At 42.7% G+C, this 22,239-nt stretch overlaps 1 protein-coding gene across 1 annotated transcript in view; it reads right to left on the bottom strand.

The window, feature by feature from the left end:
* The window catches only part of LOC139394443 (WASH complex subunit 5), a 76,583-nt gene extending 59,993 nt beyond the window's left edge, over positions 1-16,590 (bottom strand). Inside the window, exons 1-3 of the mRNA XM_071142510.1 lie at positions 16,460-16,590; positions 15,944-16,188; positions 15,191-15,336 (exon numbers count right to left, since the gene is read on the bottom strand). Coding sequence (XP_070998611.1) covers positions 15,191-15,336; positions 15,944-16,129 — 332 coding nt within the window. The 5' untranslated portion in view covers positions 16,130-16,188; positions 16,460-16,590. The remainder of the gene's footprint in view (positions 1-15,190; positions 15,337-15,943; positions 16,189-16,459) is intronic.
* Positions 16,591-22,239: the final 5,649 nt, after the last annotated feature.

Here is a 22,239-nt window from a genome sequence, read left to right as displayed (position 1 = left end):
TGTGAGGAGACAGAACAGCTGATTAGATAAAGCATGGAGAGGAGACAGAACAGCTGATTAGATAAAGCATGGTGAGGAGACAGAACAGCTGATTAGATAAAGCATGGTGAGGAGACAGAACAGCTGATTAGATAAAGCATGGTGAGGAGACAGAACAGCTGATTAGATACAGCATGGTGAGGAGACAGAACAGCTGATTAGATAAAGCATGGTGAGGAGACAGAACAGCTGATTAGATAAAGCATGGAGAGGAGACAGAGACAGAACAGCTGATTAGATAAAGCATGGTGAGGAGACAGAACAGCTGATTAGATAAAGCATGGTGAGGAGACAGAACAGCTGATTAGATAAAGCATGGTGAGGAGACAGAACAGCTGATTAGATAAAGCATGGTGAGGAGACAGAGACAGAACATCTGATTAGATAAAGCATGGTGAGGAGACAGAACGGCTGATTAGATAAAGCATGGTGAGGAGACAGAGACAGAACAGCTGATTAGATAAAGCATGGTGAGGAGACAGAACAGCTGATTAGATAAAGCATGGTGAGGAGACAGAACAGCTGATTAGATACAGCATGGTGAGGAGACAGAACAGCTGATTAGATAAAGCATGTGAGGAGACAGAACAGCTGATTAGATAAAGCATGGTGAGGAGACAGAACGGCTGATTAGATACAGCATGGTGAGGAGACAGAACATCTGATTAGATAAAGCATGGTGAGGAGACAGAGACAGAACAGCTGATTAGATAAAGCATGGTGAGGAGACAGAGACAGAACAGCTGATTAGATAAAGCATGGTGAGGAGACAGAACGGCTGATTAGATAAAGCATGGTGAGGAGACAGAACGGCTGATTAGATAAAGCATGGTGAGGAGACAGAACAGCTGATTAGATAAAGCATGGTGAGGAGACAGAACAGCTGATTAGATAAAGCATGGTGAGGAGACAGAACAGCTGATTAGATAAAGCATGGTGAGGAGACAGAACAGCTGATTAGATAAAGCATGGTGAGGAGACAGAACAGCTGATTAGATAAAGCATGGTGAGGAGACAGAACAGCTGATTAGATACAGCATGGTGAGGAGACAGAACAGCTGATTAGATAAAGCATGGTGAGGAGACAGAACAGCTGATTAGATAAAGCATGGTGAGGAGACAGAACAGCTGATTAGATAAAGCATGGTGAGGAGACAGAACAGCTGATTAGATAAAGCATGGTGAGGAGACAGAGACAGAACAGCTGATTAGATACAGCATGGTGAGGAGACAGAACAGCTGATTAGATAAAGCATGGTGAGGAGACAGAACAGCTGATTAGATAAAGCATGGTGAGGAGACAGAACAGCTGATTAGATAAAGCATGGTGAGGAGACAGAACAGCTGATTAGATAAAGCATGGTGAGGAGACAGAACAGCTGATTAGATAAAGCATGGTGAGGAGACAGAACAGCTGATTAGATAAAGCATGGTGAGGAGACAGAACAGCTGATTAGATAAAGCATGGTGAGGAGACAGAGACAGAACAGCTGATTAGATAAAGCATGGTGAGGAGACAGAACAGCTGATTAGATAAAGCATGGTGAGGAGACAGAACAGCTGATTAGATACAGCATGGTGAGGAGACAGAACAGCTGATTAGATAAAGCATGGTGAGGAGACAGAACAGCTGATTAGATAAAGCATGGTGAGGAGACAGAACGGCTGATTAGATACAGCATGGTGAGGAGACAGAGACAGAACATCTGATTAGATAAAGCATGGTGAGGAGACAGAGACAGAACAGCTGATTAGATAAAGCATGGTGAGGAGACAGAACGGCTGATTAGATAAAGCATGGTGAGGAGACAGAACGGCTGATTAGATAAAGCATGGTGAGGAGACAGAACAGCTGATTAGATAAAGCATGGTGAGGAGACAGAACAGCTGATTAGATAAAGCATGGTGAGGAGACAGAACAGCTGATTAGATAAAGCATGGTGAGGAGACAGAACAGCTGATTAGATAAAGCATGGTGAGGAGACAGAACAGCTGATTAGATAAAGCATGGTGAGGAGACAGAACAGCTGATTAGATACAGCATGGTGAGGAGACAGAACAGCTGATTAGATAAAGCATGTGAGGAGACAGAACAGCTGATTAGATAAAGCATGGAGAGGAGACAGAACAGCTGATTAGATAAAGCATGGTGAGGAGACAGAACAGCTGATTAGATAAAGCATGGTGAGGAGACAGAACAGCTGATTAGATAAAGCATGGTGAGGAGACAGAACAGCTGATTAGATACAGCATGGTGAGGAGACAGAACAGCTGATTAGATAAAGCATGGTGAGGAGACAGAACAGCTGATTAGATAAAGCATGGAGAGGAGACAGAGACAGAACAGCTGATTAGATAAAGCATGGTGAGGAGACAGAACAGCTGATTAGATAAAGCATGGTGAGGAGACAGAACAGCTGATTAGATAAAGCATGGTGAGGAGACAGAACAGCTGATTAGATAAAGCATGGTGAGGAGACAGAGACAGAACATCTGATTAGATAAAGCATGGTGAGGAGACAGAACGGCTGATTAGATAAAGCATGGTGAGGAGACAGAGACAGAACAGCTGATTAGATAAAGCATGGTGAGGAGACAGAACAGCTGATTAGATAAAGCATGGTGAGGAGACAGAACAGCTGATTAGATACAGCATGGTGAGGAGACAGAACAGCTGATTAGATAAAGCATGTGAGGAGACAGAACAGCTGATTAGATAAAGCATGGTGAGGAGACAGAACGGCTGATTAGATACAGCATGGTGAGGAGACAGAACATCTGATTAGATAAAGCATGGTGAGGAGACAGAGACAGAACAGCTGATTAGATAAAGCATGGTGAGGAGACAGAGACAGAACAGCTGATTAGATAAAGCATGGTGAGGAGACAGAACGGCTGATTAGATAAAGCATGGTGAGGAGACAGAACGGCTGATTAGATAAAGCATGGTGAGGAGACAGAACAGCTGATTAGATAAAGCATGGTGAGGAGACAGAACAGCTGATTAGATAAAGCATGGTGAGGAGACAGAACAGCTGATTAGATAAAGCATGGTGAGGAGACAGAACAGCTGATTAGATAAAGCATGGTGAGGAGACAGAACAGCTGATTAGATAAAGCATGGTGAGGAGACAGAACAGCTGATTAGATACAGCATGGTGAGGAGACAGAACAGCTGATTAGATAAAGCATGGTGAGGAGACAGAACAGCTGATTAGATAAAGCATGGTGAGGAGACAGAACAGCTGATTAGATAAAGCATGGTGAGGAGACAGAACAGCTGATTAGATAAAGCATGGTGAGGAGACAGAGACAGAACAGCTGATTAGATACAGCATGGTGAGGAGACAGAACAGCTGATTAGATAAAGCATGGTGAGGAGACAGAACAGCTGATTAGATAAAGCATGGTGAGGAGACAGAACAGCTGATTAGATAAAGCATGGTGAGGAGACAGAACAGCTGATTAGATAAAGCATGGTGAGGAGACAGAACAGCTGATTAGATAAAGCATGGTGAGGAGACAGAACAGCTGATTAGATAAAGCATGGTGAGGAGACAGAACAGCTGATTAGATAAAGCATGGTGAGGAGACAGAGACAGAACAGCTGATTAGATAAAGCATGGTGAGGAGACAGAACAGCTGATTAGATAAAGCATGGTGAGGAGACAGAGACAGAACATCTGATTAGATAAAGCATGGTGAGGAGACAGAACGGCTGATTAGATAAAGCATGGTGAGGAGACAGAGACAGAACAGCTGATTAGATAAAGCATGGTGAGGAGACAGAACAGCTGATTAGATAAAGCATGGTGAGGAGACAGAACAGCTGATTAGATACAGCATGGTGAGGAGACAGAACAGCTGATTAGATAAAGCATGGTGAGGAGACAGAACAGCTGATTAGATAAAGCATGGTGAGGAGACAGAACGGCTGATTAGATACAGCATGGTGAGGAGACAGAGACAGAACATCTGATTAGATAAAGCATGGTGAGGAGACAGAGACAGAACAGCTGATTAGATAAAGCATGGTGAGGAGACAGAACGGCTGATTAGATAAAGCATGGTGAGGAGACAGAACGGCTGATTAGATACAGCATGGTGAGGAGACAGAGACAGAACATCTGATTAGATAAAGCATGGTGAGGAGACAGAGACAGAACAGCTGATTAGATAAAGCATGGTGAGGAGACAGAACGGCTGATTAGATAAAGCATGGTGAGGAGACAGAACGGCTGATTAGATAAAGCATGGTGAGGAGACAGAACAGCTGATTAGATAAAGCATGGTGAGGAGACAGAACAGCTGATTAGATAAAGCATGGTGAGGAGACAGAACAGCTGATTAGATAAAGCATGGTGAGGAGACAGAACAGCTGATTAGATAAAGCATGGTGAGGAGACAGAACAGCTGATTAGATAAAGCATGGTGAGGAGACAGAACAGCTGATTAGATACAGCATGGTGAGGAGACAGAACAGCTGATTAGATAAAGCATGGTGAGGAGACAGAACAGCTGATTAGATAAAGCATGGTGAGGAGACAGAACAGCTGATTAGATAAAGCATGGTGAGGAGACAGAACAGCTGATTAGATAAAGCATGGTGAGGAGACAGAGACAGAACAGCTGATTAGATACAGCATGGTGAGGAGACAGAACAGCTGATTAGATAAAGCATGGTGAGGAGACAGAACAGCTGATTAGATAAAGCATGGTGAGGAGACAGAACAGCTGATTAGATAAAGCATGGTGAGGAGACAGAACAGCTGATTAGATAAAGCATGGTGAGGAGACAGAACAGCTGATTAGATAAAGCATGGTGAGGAGACAGAACAGCTGATTAGATAAAGCATGGTGAGGAGACAGAGACAGAACAGCTGATTAGATAAAGCATGGTGAGGAGACAGAACAGCTGATTAGATAAAGCATGGTGAGGAGACAGAGACAGAACATCTGATTAGATAAAGCATGGTGAGGAGACAGAACGGCTGATTAGATAAAGCATGGTGAGGAGACAGAGACAGAACAGCTGATTAGATAAAGCATGGTGAGGAGACAGAACAGCTGATTAGATAAAGCATGGTGAGGAGACAGAACAGCTGATTAGATACAGCATGGTGAGGAGACAGAACAGCTGATTAGATAAAGCATGGTGAGGAGACAGAACAGCTGATTAGATAAAGCATGGTGAGGAGACAGAACGGCTGATTAGATACAGCATGGTGAGGAGACAGAGACAGAACATCTGATTAGATAAAGCATGGTGAGGAGACAGAGACAGAACAGCTGATTAGATAAAGCATGGTGAGGAGACAGAACGGCTGATTAGATAAAGCATGGTGAGGAGACAGAACGGCTGATTAGATACAGCATGGTGAGGAGACAGAGACAGAACATCTGATTAGATAAAGCATGGTGAGGAGACAGAGACAGAACAGCTGATTAGATAAAGCATGGTGAGGAGACAGAACGGCTGATTAGATAAAGCATGGTGAGGAGACAGAACGGCTGATTAGATAAAGCATGGTGAGGAGACAGAACAGCTGATTAGATAAAGCATGGTGAGGAGACAGAACAGCTGATTAGATAAAGCATGGTGAGGAGACAGAACAGCTGATTAGATAAAGCATGGTGAGGAGACAGAACAGCTGATTAGATAAAGCATGGTGAGGAGACAGAACAGCTGATTAGATAAAGCATGGTGAGGAGACAGAACAGCTGATTAGATAAAGCATGGTGAGGAGACAGAACAGCTGATTAGATAAAGCATGGTGAGGAGACAGAACAGCTGATTAGATAAAGCATGGTGAGGAGACAGAACAGCTGATTAGATAAAGCATGGTGAGGAGACAGAACAGCTGATTAGATAAAGCATGGTGAGGAGACAGAGACAGAACAGCTGATTAGATAAAGCATGGTGAGGAGACAGAGACAGAACATCTGATTAGATAAAGCATGGTGAGGAGACAGAACGGCTGATTAGATAAAGCATGGTGAGGAGACAGAGACAGAACAGCTGATTAGATAAAGCATGGTGAGGAGACAGAGACAGAACAGCTGATTAGATAAAGCATGGTGAGGAGACAGAACAGCTGATTAGATAAAGCATGGTGAGGAGACAGAACAGCTGATTAGATAAAGCATGGTGAGGAGACAGAACAGCTGATTAGATAAAGCATGGTGAGGAGACAGAACAGCTGATTAGATACAGCATGGTGAGGAGACAGAACAGCTGATTAGATACAGCATGGTGAGGAGACAGAACAGCTGATTAGATAAAGCATGGTGAGGAGACAGAACAGCTGATTAGATAAAGCATGATGAGGAGACAGAACAGCTGATTAGATAAAGCATGGTGAGGAGACAGAACAGCTGATTAGATACAGCATGGTGAGGAGACAGAACAGCTGATTAGATAAAGCATGGTGAGGAGACAGAACAGCTGATTAGATACAGCATGGTGAGGAGACAGAACGGCTGATTAGATACAGCATGGTGAGGAGACAGAACATCTGATTAGATAAAGCATGGTGAGGAGACAGAGACAGAACAGCTGATTAGATAAAGCATGGTGAGGAGACAGAGACAGAACAGCTGATTAGATAAAGCATGGTGAGGAGACAGAACGGCTGATTAGATAAAGCATGGTGAGGAGACAGAACGGCTGATTAGATAAAGCATGGTGAGGAGACAGAACAGCTGATTCGATAAAGCATGGTGAGGAGACAGAACAGCTGATTAGATAAAGCATGGTGAGGAGACAGAACAGCTGATTAGATAAAGCATGGTGAGGAGACAGAACAGCTGATTAGATAAAGCATGGTGAGGAGACAGAACAGCTGATTAGATAAAGCATGGTGAGGAGACAGACAGAACAGCTGATTAGATAAAGCATGGTGAGGAGACAGAACAGCTGATTAGATAAAGCATGGTGAGGAGACAGAACAGCTGATTAGATAAAGCATGGTGAGGAGACAGAACAGCTGATTAGATAAAGCATGGTGAGGAGACAGAACAGCTGATTAGATAAAGCATGATGAGGAGACAGAACAGCTGATTAGATAAAGCATGGTGAGGAGACAGAACAGCTGATTAGATACAGCATGGTGAGGAGACAGAACAGCTGATTAGATAAAGCATGGTGAGGAGACAGAACAGCTGATTAGATACAGCATGGTGAGGAGACAGAGACAGAACAGCTGATTAGATAAAGCATGGTGAGGAGACAGAGACAGAACAAATGATTAGATAAAGCATGGTGAGGAGACAGAGACAGAACAGCTGATTAGATAAAGCATGGTGAGGAGACAGAACAGCTGATTATATAAAGCATGGTGAGGAGACAGAACAGCTGATTAGATAAAACATGGTGAGGAGACAGAACAGCTGATTAGATAAAGCATGGTGAGGAGACAGAGACAGAACAGCTGATTAGATAAAGCATGGTGAGGAGACAGAGACAGAACAGCTGATTAGATAAAGCATGGTGAGGAGACAGAACGGCTGATTAGATAAAGCATGGTGAGGAGACAGAACGGCTGATTAGATAAAGCATGGTGAGGAGACAGAACAGCTGATTAGATAAAGCATGGTGAGGAGACAGAACAGCTGATTAGATAAAGCATGGTGAGGAGACAGAACAGCTGATTAGATAAAGCATGGTGAGGAGACAGAACAGCTGATTAGATAAAGCATGGTGAGGAGACAGAACAGCTGATTAGATAAAGCATGGTGAGGAGACAGAGACAGAACAGCTGATTAGATAAAGCATGGTGAGGAGACAGAGACAGAACAGCTGATTAGATACAGCATGGTGAGGAGACAGAACAGCTGATTAGATAAAGCATGGTGAGGAGACAGAACAGCTGATTAGATAAAGCATGGTGAGGAGACAGAACAGCTGATTAGATAAAGCATGGTGAGGAGACAGAACAGCTGATTAGATAAAGCATGGTGAGGAGACAGAGACAGAACATCTGATTAGATAAAGCATGGTGAGGAGACAGAACGGCTGATTAGATAAAGCATGGTGAGGAGACAGAGACAGAACAGCTGATTAGATAAAGCATGGTGAGGAGACAGAACAGCTGATTAGATAAAGCATGGTGAGGAGACAGAACAGCTGATTAGATACAGCATGGTGAGGAGACAGAACAGCTGATTAGATAAAGCATGGTGAGGAGACAGAACAGCTGATTAGATAAAGCATGGTGAGGAGACAGAACGGCTGATTAGATACAGCATGGTGAGGAGACAGAGACAGAACATCTGATTAGGTAAAGCATGGTGAGGAGACAGAGACAGAACAGCTGATTAGATAAAGCATGGTGAGGAGACAGAACGGCTGATTAGATAAAGCATGGTGAGGAGACAGAACAGCTGATTAGATAAAGCATGGTGAGGAGACAGAACAGCTGATTAGATAAAGCATGGTGAGGAGACAGAACAGCTGATTAGATAAAGCATGGTGAGGAGACAGAACAGCTGATTAGATAAAGCATGGTGAGGAGACAGAACAGCTGATTAGATAAAGCATGGTGAGGAGACAGAACAGCTGATTAGATAAAGCATGGTGAGGAGACAGAGACAGAACAGCTGATTAGATAAAGCATGGTGAGGAGACAGAACAGCTGATTAGATAAAGCATGGTGAGGAGACAGAACAGCTGATTAGATAAAGCATGGTGAGGAGACAGAACAGCTGATTAGATAAAGCATGGTGAGGAGACAGAACAGCTGATTAGATAAAGCATGGTGAGGAGACAGAACAGCTGATTAGATAAAGCATGGTGAGGAGACAGAGACAGAACAGCTGATTAGATAAAGCATGGTGAGGAGACAGAGACAGAACATCTGATTAGATAAAGCATGGTGAGGAGACAGAACGGCTGATTAGATAAAGCATGGTGAGGAGACAGACAGAACGGCTGATTAGATAAAGCATGGTGAGGAGACAGAGACAGAACAGCTGATTAGATAAAGCATGGTGAGGAGACAGAGACAGAACAGCTGATTAGATAAAGCATGGTGAGGAGACAGAGACAGAACAGCTGATTAGATAAAGCATGGTGAGGAGACAGAACAGCTGATTAGATAAAGCATGGTGAGGAGACAGAACAGCTGATTAGATACAGCATGGTGAGGAGACAGAACAGCTGATTAGATACAGCATGGTGAGGAGACAGAACAGCTGATTAGATAAAGCATGGTGAGGAGACAGAACAGCTGATTAGATAAAGCATGATGAGGAGACAGAACAGCTGATTAGATAAAGCATGGTGAGGAGACAGAACAGCTGATTAGATACAGCATGGTGAGGAGACAGAACAGCTGATTAGATAAAGCATGGTGAGGAGACAGAACGGCTGATTAGATACAGCATGGTGAGGAGACAGAACATCTGATTACATAAAGCATGGTGAGGAGACAGAGACAGAACAGCTGATTAGATAAAGCATGGTGAGGAGACAGAGACAGAACAGCTGATTAGATAAAGCATGGTGAGGAGACAGAACGGCTGATTAGATAAAGCATGGTGAGGAGACAGAACGGCTGATTAGATAAAGCATGGTGAGGAGACAGAACAGCTGATTCGATAAAGCATGGTGAGGAGACAGAACAGCTGATTAGATAAAGCATGGTGAGGAGACAGAACAGCTGATTAGATAAAGCATGGTGAGGAGACAGAACAGCTGATTAGATAAAGCATGGTGAGGAGACAGACAGAACAGCTGATTAGATAAAGCATGGTGAGGAGACAGAACAGCTGATTAGATAAAGCATGGTGAGGAGACAGAACAGCTGATTAGATAAAGCATGGTGAGGAGACAGAACAGCTGATTAGATAAAGCATGGTGAGGAGACAGAACAGCTGATTAGATAAAGCATGGTGAGGAGACAGAACAGCTGATTAGATAAAGCATGATGAGGAGACAGAACAGCTGATTAGATAAAGCATGGTGAGGAGACAGAACAGCTGATTAGATACAGCATGGTGAGGAGACAGAACAGCTGATTAGATAAAGCATGATGAGGAGACAGAACAGCTGATTAGATAAAGCATGGTGAGGAGACAGAACAGCTGATTAGATACAGCATGGTGAGGAGACAGAGACAGAACAGCTGATTAGATAAAGCATGGTGAGGAGACAGAACAGCTGATTAGATAAAGCATGGTGAGGAGACAGAACAGCTGATTAGATACAGCATGGTGAGGAGACAGAACAGCTGATTAGATACAGCATGGTGAGGAGACAGAACAGCTGATTAGATAAAGCATGGTGAGGAGACAGAACAGCTGATTAGATAAAGCATGATGAGGAGACAGAACAGCTGATTAGATAAAGCATGGTGAGGAGACAGAACAGCTGATTAGATACAGCATGGTGAGGAGACAGAACAGCTGATTAGATAAAGCATGGTGAGGAGACAGAACGGCTGATTAGATACAGCATGGTGAGGAGACAGAACATCTGATTACATAAAGCATGGTGAGGAGACAGAGACAGAACAGCTGATTAGATAAAGCATGGTGAGGAGACAGAGACAGAACAGCTGATTAGATAAAGCATGGTGAGGAGACAGAACGGCTGATTAGATAAAGCATGGTGAGGAGACAGAACGGCTGATTAGATAAAGCATGGTGAGGAGACAGAACAGCTGATTCGATAAAGCATGGTGAGGAGACAGAACAGCTGATTAGATAAAGCATGGTGAGGAGACAGAACAGCTGATTAGATAAAGCATGGTGAGGAGACAGAACAGCTGATTAGATAAAGCATGGTGAGGAGACAGACAGAACAGCTGATTAGATAAAGCATGGTGAGGAGACAGAACAGCTGATTAGATAAAGCATGGTGAGGAGACAGAACAGCTGATTAGATAAAGCATGGTGAGGAGACAGAACAGCTGATTAGATAAAGCATGGTGAGGAGACAGAACAGCTGATTAGATAAAGCATGGTGAGGAGACAGAACAGCTGATTAGATAAAGCATGATGAGGAGACAGAACAGCTGATTAGATAAAGCATGGTGAGGAGACAGAACAGCTGATTAGATACAGCATGGTGAGGAGACAGAACAGCTGATTAGATAAAGCATGATGAGGAGACAGAACAGCTGATTAGATAAAGCATGGTGAGGAGACAGAACAGCTGATTAGATACAGCATGGTGAGGAGACAGAACAGCTGATTAGATAAAGCATGGTGAGGAGACAGAACAGCTGATTAGATACAGCATGGTGAGGAGACAGAGACAGAACAGCTGATTAAATAAAGCATGGTGAGGAGACAGAGACAGAACAAATGATTAGATAAAGCATGGTGAGGAGACAGAGACAGAACAGCTGATTAGATAAAGCATGGTGAGGAGACAGAACAGCTGATTATATAAAGCATGGTGAGGAGACAGAACAGCTGATTAGATAAAACATGGTGAGGAGACAGAACAGCTGATTAGATAAAGCATGGTGAGGAGACAGAACGGCTGATTAGATAAAGCATGGTGAGGAGACAGAACAGCTGATTAGATAAAGCATGGTGAGGAGACAGAACGGCTGATTAGATCAAGCATGGTGAGGAGACAGAACAGCTGATTAGATAAAGCATGGTGAGGAGACAGAGACAGAACAGCTGATTAGATCAAGCATGGTGAGGAGACAGAGACAGAACAGCTGATTAGATCAAGCATGGTGAGGAGACAGAACAGCTGATTCGATAAAGCATGGTGAGGAGACAGAACAGCTGATTAGATAAAGCATGGTGAGGAGACAGAACAGCTGATTAGATAAAGCATGATGAGGAGACAGAACAGCTGATTAGATAAAGCATGGTGAGGAGACAGAACAGCTGATTAGATACAGCATGGTGAGGAGACAGAACAGCTGATTAGATAAAGCATGGTGAGGAGACAGAACAGCTGATTAGATAAAGCATGGTGAGGAGACAGAACGGCTGATTAGATAAAGCATGGTGAGGAGACAGAACATCTGATTAGATAAAGCATGGTGAGGAGACAGAGACAGAACAGCTGATTAGATAAAGCATGGTGAGGAGACAGAACGACTGATTAGATAAAGCATGGTGAGGAGACAGAACGGCTGATTAGATAAAGCATGGTGAGGAGACAGAACAGCTGATTAGATAAAGCATGGTGAGGAGACAGAACAGCTGATTAGATAAAGCATGGTGAGGAGACAGAACAGCTGATTAGATAAAGCATGGTGAGGAGACAGAACAGCTGATTAGATAAAGCATGGTGAGGAGACAGAACAGCTGATTAGATAAAGCATGGTGAGGAGACAGAACAGCTGATTAGATAAAGCATGGTGAGGAGACAGAGACAGAACATCTGATTAGATAAAGCATGGTGAGGAGACAGAGACAGAACAGCTGATTAGATAAAGCATGGTGAGGAGACAGAGACAGAACAGCTGATTAGATAAAGCATGGTGAGGAGACAGAGACAGAACAGCTGATTAGATAAAGCATGGTGAGGAGACAGAGACAGAACAGCTGATTAGATAAAGCATGGTGAGGAGACAGAACAGCTGATTAGATAAAGCATGGTGAGGAGACAGAACAGCTGATTAGATAAAGCATGGTGAGGAGACAGAACAGCTGATTAGATAAAGCATGGTGAGGAGACAGAACAGCTGATTAGATAAAGCATGGTGAGGAGACAGAACAGCTGATTAGATACAGCATGGTGAGGAGACAGAACAGCTGATTAGATACAGCATGGTGAGGAGACAGAACAGCTGATTAGATAAAGCATGGTGAGGAGACAGAACAGCTGATTAGATAAAGCATGATGAGGAGACAGAACAGCTGATTAGATAAAGCATGGTGAGGAGACAGAACAGCTGATTAGATACAGCATGGTGAGGAGACAGAACAGCTGATTAGATAAAGCATGGTGAGGAGACAGAACAGCTGATTAGATAAAGCATGGTGAGGAGACAGAACGGCTGATTAGATACAGCATGGTGAGGAGACAGAACATCTGATTAGATAAAGCATGGTGAGGAGACAGAGACAGAACAGCTGATTAGATAAAGCATGGTGAGGAGACAGAGACAGAACAGCTGATTAGATAAAGCATGGTGAGGAGACAGAACGGCTGATTAGATAAAGCATGGTGAGGAGACAGAACGGCTGATTAGATAAAGCATGGTGAGGAGACAGAACAGCTGATTCGATAAAGCATGGTGAGGAGACAGAACAGCTGATTAGATAAAGCATGGTGAGGAGACAGAACAGCTGATTAGATAAAGCATGGTGAGGAGACAGAACAGCTGATTAGATAAAGCATGGTGAGGAGACAGAACAGCTGATTAGATAAAGCATGGTGAGGAGACAGACAGAACAGCTGATTAGATAAAGCATGGTGAGGAGACAGAACAGCTGATTAGATAAAGCATGGTGAGGAGACAGAACAGCTGATTAGATAAAGCATGGTGAGGAGACAGAACAGCTGATTAGATAAAGCATGGTGAGGAGACAGAACAGCTGATTAGATAAAGCATGATGAGGAGACAGAACAGCTGATTAGATAAAGCATGGTGAGGAGACAGAACAGCTGATTAGATAAAGCATGGTGAGGAGACAGACAGAACAGCTGATTAGATAAAGCATGGTGAGGAGACAGAACAGCTGATTAGATAAAGCATGGTGAGGAGACAGAACAGCTGATTAGATAAAGCATGGTGAGGAGACAGAACAGCTGATTAGATAAAGCATGGTGAGGAGACAGAACAGCTGATTAGATAAAGCATGATGAGTAGACAGAACAGCTGATTAGATAAAGCATGGTGAGGAGACAGAACAGCTGATTAGATACAGCATGGTGAGGAGACAGAACAGCTGATTAGATAAAGCATGGTGAGGAGACAGAACAGCTGATTAGATACAGCATGGTGAGGAGACAGAGACAGAACAGCTGATTAGATAAAGCATGGTGAGGAGACAGAGACAGAACAAATGATTAGATAAAGCATGGTGAGGAGACAGAGACAGAACAGCTGATTAGATAAAGCATGGTGAGGAGACAGAACAGCTGATTATATAAAGCATGGTGAGGAGACAGAACAGCTGATTAGATAAAACATGGTGAGGAGACAGAACAGCTGATTAGATAAAGCATGGTGAGGAGACAGAACGGCTGATTAGATAAAGCATGGTGAGGAGACAGAACAGCTGATTAGATAAAGCATGGTGAGGAGACAGAACGGCTGATTAGATCAAGCATGGTGAGGAGACAGAACAGCTGATTAGATAAAGCATGGTGAGGAGACAGAGACAGAACAGCTGATTAGATCAAGCATGGTGAGGAGACAGAGACAGAACAGCTGATTAGATCAAGCATGGTGAGGAGACAGAACAGCTGATTCGATAAAGCATGGTGAGGAGACAGAACAGCTGATTCGATAAAGCATGGTGAGGAGACAGAACAGCTGATTAGATAAAGCATGGTGAGGAGACAGAACAGCTGATTAGATAAAGCATGGTGAGGAGACAGAACAGCTGATTAGATAAAGCATGGTGAGGAGACAGAGACAGAACAGCTGATTAGATAAAGCATGGTGAGGAGACAGAACAGCTGATTAGATAAAGCATGGTGAGGAGACAGAACAGCTGATTAGATACAGCATGGTGAGGAGACAGAACAGCTGATTAGATAAAGCATGGTGAGGAGACAGAACAGCTGATTAGATACAGCATGGTGAGGAGACAGAACAGCTGATTAGATAAAGCATGGTGAGGAGACAGAACAGCTGATTAGATAAAGCATGGTGAGGAGACAGAACAGCTGATTAGATAAAGCATGGTGAGGAGACAGAACAGCTGATTAGATAAAGCATGGTGAGGAGACAGAACAGCTGATTAGATAAAGCATGGTGAGGAGACAGAGACAGAACAGCTGATTAGATAAAGCATGGTGAGGAAATAGAGACAGACAGACTGCTTGACACAACACACAGTAAAGACTTCAGCTCAACGTTATGGTGAGACAGACAGACAGACAGACAGACAGACAGACAGACAGACAGACAGTAAAGACTTCAGCTCAATGACTGAACAGACCAAAAATATGTAAATCCAAAACAGACCCCCTGGTCGATATCGTAAGGAGGTAATTCTGTATGACCTGATTAGATCAACGATGTACTTGTGGACACTTTCAAACGCCAGGTAGAATCGTGAAAGTATCTCCAGGTTGTTCTCCCGGAACTCATCGTCCAGATCCTGCAGATCTGGTTTGGCTTCTAGCTTACTGTCGTAGTACTCTGGACCCTGGAAGGCAACGGGGGAATATAAAGGGTTACTCATGGACATAACATTATCCCTGTACTTCATCATCATCACGATAACTGGAAAGACTGTCGTAGTACTCTGGACCCTGGAAGGCAACGGGGGAATATAAAGGGTTACTCATGGACGTAATATTATCCCTGTTCTTCGGCATCATCATCATCATCATCATGCCTATGCTGCTCTGTACCATCACTCATTCACATATCTTTATGTACATATTCTTTATCCCCTTACACTTGTGTGTATAAGGTAGTAGTTTTGGAATTGTTAGCTAGATTACTCGTTGGTTATTACTGCATTGTCGGAACTAGAAGCACAAGCATTTCACTACACTCACATTAACATCTGCTAACCATGTGTATGTCACAAATAAAATTTGATTTGTACTTCATCATCATCATCATCATCATGCCATAACACATTCTAAACAATCTAGTTCATAGAAGACAGGTGGCAATCACATAACTTGAAAGACCTAACCATGACACTGGCGGTGTGTGTCCATTATCTAAGGAGCTGCACCCCAAACAGTGTCCTTTCACTGTGATCTCATCTCATACTCATTTAACAAGACAACCCCTCTCACCTTGAAGTAGCTGAAGTCACAGATGATGTCTCCGTATTTCTGCTGGTCACTCTTGTCTTTGAGTCTGAAGACAGCAGGGATGAACTCCGAGAGGCGGAGGAGCTCGGCTATGATAGCGTTTCCCCGGGACACGATCCTCAGCACCGCCTGACCACACAGGTTGTTTTCCGCCAGGAAATCCACCATGGCGGCGGTCTCAGGTCGACAAGGCGCCTCTGCAATTCGGGCTCTGGCCCACTTCTACACTAGTATTGTATAAACAAAAAAGAGACACAGCTGCCACAGGTTAAACCAGGGACTAAAACTGCATCTCTAAATAGTATTCATTTGTATAATGTTAACGAGTTCAGATAGCTACATGAAACAATTGTGCATGTAGTTATCACCAGCAGGCTAGTTTGAAGCTAGTGGCCGGAAAGATATTTTGCAACAAGCGGTGAATTCTACCGACCCGAGCGATGACTAGTTTTCAACTTTCTAAATATTTTACATGCATCATTTCACAACCGTACTCACCTTAAGGTATACACCTATAGGATAGTGTAGTTGCTCGCTAAATGTTGACCGTTTCAAGTTGTTCAATTCAATTCCTGTTTACCATCACATGACAAACCACATGATTCATCTTCCATGCAGTGTTTGTGGACCACTAGGTGGCGACGAAGTCAAGACTAAGAGCAGGGGGCTTTTCTTCTTCGTGTGAATTTTCTGCCGCTTCCTTCTTCTTCTTCTTCGTTGCTATTATGGCGGTCCGCAAACAAATATTATAGGTGCATGTCTCCACCTACTGTATTGGCTGTGTATCAGCCTACTATTCTGTGGTATAAATTCATTACTTTGTGAAAAAATTGGCCTACTAACTAACCCTACACCCATTAAAACCTCACCACTATACACTATCTAACCCTGTACCTATACACTATCTAACCCTGTACCTATACACTATTTAACCCTGTACCTATACACTATCTACTATCTAACCCTGTACCTGTACACCCTCCCACTTCTTCGAGCCCTCAACATCAGCCTGGGAGGATGTAACCTCTCTTCTCTAAACTCCTTGCAGATCTTCTACACTAAAATCTCTCTGCTGCTGCAACTACCTCATCTATCTTCTGTGGTTTCTGCTCCATCAGCGCAGTACAGTTGATCACCATGGCTACAAACGCAAGAAATCCAACCTTACTTCTGTCCTATTCAGTGGGGGGTGGGGGGGCTTCCAGTTGAATCACTCACCCTTGGGCTGTCCGCTACTCTCTTCGCTGCCTCAGCATAGGAAACGTTCTACCCCATGCGAACTCTGGCAATCTCAACCTGTCTCTCTCTCTCTCTCTCTCTCTCTCTCTCTCTCAATTCAATTCAATTCAATTCAAGGGGCTTTATTGGCATGGGAAACATGTGTTAACATTGCCAAAGCAAGTGAGGTAGATAATATATCAAGTGAATATATAAAGTGAAATAAACAATAAAAATTAACAGTAAACATTACACATACAGAAGTTTCAAAACAGTAAAGACATTACAAACGTCATATTATATGTATATATACAGTGTTTTAACAATGTACAAATGGTTAAAGGACACAAGATAAAATAAATAAGCATAAATATGGGTTGTATTTACAATGGTCTTCACTGGTTGCCCTTTTCTCGTGGCAACAGGTCACACATCTTGCTGCTGTGATGTCACACTGTGGAATTTCACCCAGTAGATATGGGAGTTTATCAAAATTGGGTTTGTTTTCGAATTCTTTGTGGATCTGTGTAATCTGAGGGAAATATGTCTCTCTCTCTCTCTCTCTCTCTCTTTCAGGGCACTTTGTGTCCCCAGCTGCATTGGCATCCCCACAGTTGACACACAGTGCTTTCTCTATCCCAGCTTTACACTCCTATCCTGCACAGTTCTCACATCTTGGGTTCTCCCTTCTTCACACTGCGGTAACACCTCTGAATCCTTGGCACCTAAAGCACCGTAACGGGTTTGGAACATACTGTAGACCCTCACAGAATAGCAACTATAACCTTACGTCACCTTATCCAACCTGGACTTAAGGGGTAAACGTAACATAGTAAATGTAACTCCAGGACGTTCCAATTAGTGTGATATGTTTCGCATGGTATGTATTAACTTGTGGATGTACATTTTACATTTCGACTGATATGTTATGAATCACAATTCGTACGATATGTTACAAATTTGCAAAAATCATATATGTTCCGATTTCCAATTTGTTGTAACTAATGTTATATAGGTGGCTAGGTGGCTAATCGTTAATGTTAGCTTGGTGGCTAAGGTTAGATAAGCTAGGTGGCTATCGTAGGGTGTTCTAATCGGTTAGGGTTCAGGTTAGGGTTACAGTTGTGGCTGCTTCACATGATGTATTGTTGTCTCTACCTTGCCTTTTGTGCTGTTGTCTGTGCCCAATAATGTTTGTACCATGTTTTGTGCTGCTACCATGTTGTGTTGCTACCATGTTGTTGTCATGTTGTATTGCTACCATGCTATGTTGTTGTCTTAGGTCTCTCTTTATGTAGTGTTGTGGTGTCTCTCTCGTCGTAATGTGTTTTGTCCTATTTTTTAAACATTTATCCCACGTTCCCGCAGGAGGCCTTTTGGTAAGAATTTGTTCTTAACTGACATGCCTAGTTAAATAAAGTTTTTTTTTTTAAATAAAGGGTTAAGGTTAGGAGTTAGTTTAAAGGGTTAAGGTTAGGAGTTAGTTTAAAGGGTTAAGGTTAGGAGTTAGTTTAAAAGGTTAAGGTTAGGAGTTAGTTTAAAGGGTTAAGGTTAGGAGTTAGTTTAAAGGGTTAAGGTTAGGAGTTAGTTTAAAGGGTTAAGGTTAGGAGTTAGTTTAAAGGGTTAAGGTTAGGAGTTAGTTTAAAGGGTTAAGGTTAGGAGTTAGTTTAAAGGGTTAAGGTTAGGAGTTAGTTTAAAAGGTTAAGGTTAGGAGTTAGTTTAAAGGGTTAAGGTTAGGAGTTAGTTTAAAGGGTTAAGGTTAGGAGTTAGTTTAAAGGGTTAAGGTTAGGGCTTAGTTTAAAGGGTTAAGGTTAGAGTTAGGGTTAGGTTAGGAGTTAGTTTAAAAGGTTAAGGTTAGGAGTTAGTTTAAAGGGTTAAGGTTAGGAGTTAGTTTAAAGGGTTACTAAGTTAGTTTAAAGGGTTAAGGTTAGGAGTTAGTTTAAAGGGTTAAGGTTAGGAGTTAGTTTAAAAGGTTAAGGTTAGGAGTTAGTTTAAAGGGTTAAGGTTAGGAGTTAGTTTAAAAGGTTAAGGTTAGGAGTTAGTTTAAAGGGTTAAGGTTAGGAGTTAGTTTAAAAGGTTAAGGTTAGGAGTTAGTTTAAAGGGTTAAGGTTAGGAGTTAGTTTAAAAGGTTAAGGTTAGGAGTTAGTTTAAAGGTTTAAGGTTAGGAGTTAGTTTAAAGGGTTACATGCTAAGTAGTAAGTAGTTGCAAAGTTGCTAATTAGCTTAAATGCTAAAGTTGTCCGTGATGAGATTTGAACACCTAAACGTTTGCATTATACGCCCACCCATCCACCCCGACCAACCAACCTACTTTAGTCTTTTCCTGAAGTAACCTTTTGTCTTATGTAACCACACCAAACATATAATGCACATTTTGTATATCGGATTTTTTCATTTAGTATGTTACGTCTAGTCTATGTGACCAGGTTGCCTTATCAGTAGAAACTGTGTCGAAGCTCAACAAGACAGACGGGGTATTCTCAGACTCGCCATTGCCACTGGGTCTACGTCTCACCAAACGGTGGGCGTCACAAACACCAAGAATATTATTTTTTATTTGATCCAACTCTATACTCAATACTTCCCCACTGATCACTAATTTGAGCAGCGCCCTGATCCGAGTAGTGATGGGATTTCGGGGCGGCAGGGTAGTCTACTCGTTAGAGCGTTGGACAAGTAACCGAAAGGTTGCAAATCCCCAAGGTACAAATCTGTCGTTCTGCCCCTGAACAGGCAGTTACTATCCCCAGGCCGTCATTGAAAATAATAATTTGTTCTTAACTAACTTGTCTGGTTAAATACAATTTAAAAATTACGCCTCTTTTTACTGACTTGGATCTTTTTGACAAGTTCAGGCAAAATAAGGAATATTTCGCGAACTGCACATCACTACTCCGGAGAGCAAAGCACAACGCACTACAGGTTGAGCCCCATAGACGCGCGTCTTTCCGCTGCCTCTGGGCGGGAAATACACAAACCATCAAAACAAACTGCACATCACTACTCCGGAGAGCAAAGCACAACGCACTACAGGTTGAGCCCCATAGACGCGCGTCTTTCCGCTGCCTCTGGGCGGGAAATACACAAACCATCAAAACAAACTGCACATCACTACTCCGGAGAGCAAAGCACAACGCACTACAGGTTGAGCCTCGAGACGCGCGTCTTTCCGCTGCCTCTGGGCGGAAAATACACAAACCATCAAAACAAACTGCACATCACTACTCCGGAGAGCAAAGCACAACGCACTACAGGTTGAGCCTCGAGACGCGCGTCTTTCCGCTGCCTCTGGGCGGAAAATACACAAACCATCAAAACAAGTTGCACTTCTCTTTCACAGATGTAACCGATCCCAGTTTGTCCGTACCCAGCCTAAAACAACATAAGGGTCGGCCAAAAACCAGGAATCCACTTTTTCCCCAAAACATCTCCCTCCAAAATCGGTTCTGATGGAACTGCCATGGCAACCAGTGAAAGTGTCTACCACACTTGTCGCCGCAGGCTGGCTCAACTTCAGACCTCTCTCTAGGCCCGGTGACGGACACACTCAAGGTTTTCTAGAGACCCAGTAGAGTTATAGGTATATGCTCTTGGTTTGTATTCAGGAGTTTTTCTTTATTTTTTAAAAACTATTTTCTACATTGTAGAATAATAGTGAAGACATCAAAACTATGAAATAGCACATGTGGAATCATGTAGTAACCAAAGAAGTGTTAAACACATGAAAATATCGGTTATATTTGAGATTCTTCAAAGTAGCCACCCTTTGCCTTGATGACAGCCTTGCACACTCGTTTAGACATTCTCTCAACCAAAGGACAGATTTCCACCGGTCTAATGTCCATTGCTCGTGTTTCTTGGCCCAAGCGAGTCTCTTCTTCTTATTGGTGTCCCGTTAGTAGTGGTTTCTTTGTAACAATTCAAACCCCATGTGGGCGCAACTCAATATTAGGAAGGTGTTCTTAATGTTTTGTTCATTCAGTGTATACTCCTTTCATAATATTTCCCCTAATGCTGTGTCTATTATTCTGTCTCTGTCTATTGTTGATTCCTTCCTTCCTCGTTCTCAACAGTTAAATTAAATACGTTTAGTTTGTCCTTATCTTCATCATTAAAATGACATGCTTTGAATAATATAGGACTAGAATTGGATGAAGACAGCTTTCGTTTCTCTTCACTAAGATTGAATGGGTCTGAATTAATAACTGCTATAGTCTACCACCATCTGAATGGTTATGGGTCTGAATGGTTATGGGTCTGAATGGTTATGGGTCTGAATGGTTCTGGGTGTGAATGGTTATGGGTCTGAATGGTTCTGGGTCTGAATGGTTATGAATTAATAACTGCTATAGTCTACCACCATCTGAATGGTTATGGGTCTGAATGGTTATGGGTCTGAATTAATAACTGCTATAGTCTACCACCATCTGAATGGTTATGGGTCTGAATGGTTATGGGTCTGAATTAATAACTGCTATAGTCTACCACCATCTGAATGGTTATGGGTCTGAATGGTTATGGGTCTGAATGGTTCTGGGTCTGAATGGTTATGGGTCTGAATGGTTATGAATTAATAACTGCTATAGTCTACCACCATCTGAATGGTTATGGGTCTGAATGGTTATGGGTCTGAATTAATAACTGCTATAGTCTACCACCATCTGAATGGTTATGGGTCTGAATTAATAACTGCTATAGTCTACCACCATCTGAATGGTTATGGGTCTGAATTAATAACTGCTATAGTCTACCACCATCTGAATGGTTATGGGTCTGAATTAATAACTGCTATAGTCTACCACCAACTGAATGGTTATGGGTCTGAATTAATAACTGCTATAGTCTACCACCATCTGAATGGTTATGGGTCTGAATTAATAACTGCTATAGTCTACCACCATCTGAATGGTTATGGGTCTGAATTAATAACTGCTATAGCCTACCACCATCTGAATGGTTATGGGTCTGAATGGTTATGGGTCTGAATTAATAACTGCTAAAGTCTACCACCATCTGAATGGTTATGGGTCTGAATGGTTATGGGTCTGAATTAATAACTG

This window comes from Oncorhynchus clarkii, unplaced genomic scaffold (assembly GCF_045791955.1).
Source record: "Oncorhynchus clarkii lewisi isolate Uvic-CL-2024 unplaced genomic scaffold, UVic_Ocla_1.0 unplaced_contig_3046_pilon_pilon, whole genome shotgun sequence".
NCBI classification, from domain to species: domain Eukaryota; kingdom Metazoa; phylum Chordata; class Actinopteri; order Salmoniformes; family Salmonidae; genus Oncorhynchus; species Oncorhynchus clarkii.
The sequence above is the reverse complement of the archived record's forward strand: the minus strand, read 5'-3'. Positions and strand labels throughout refer to the sequence as shown.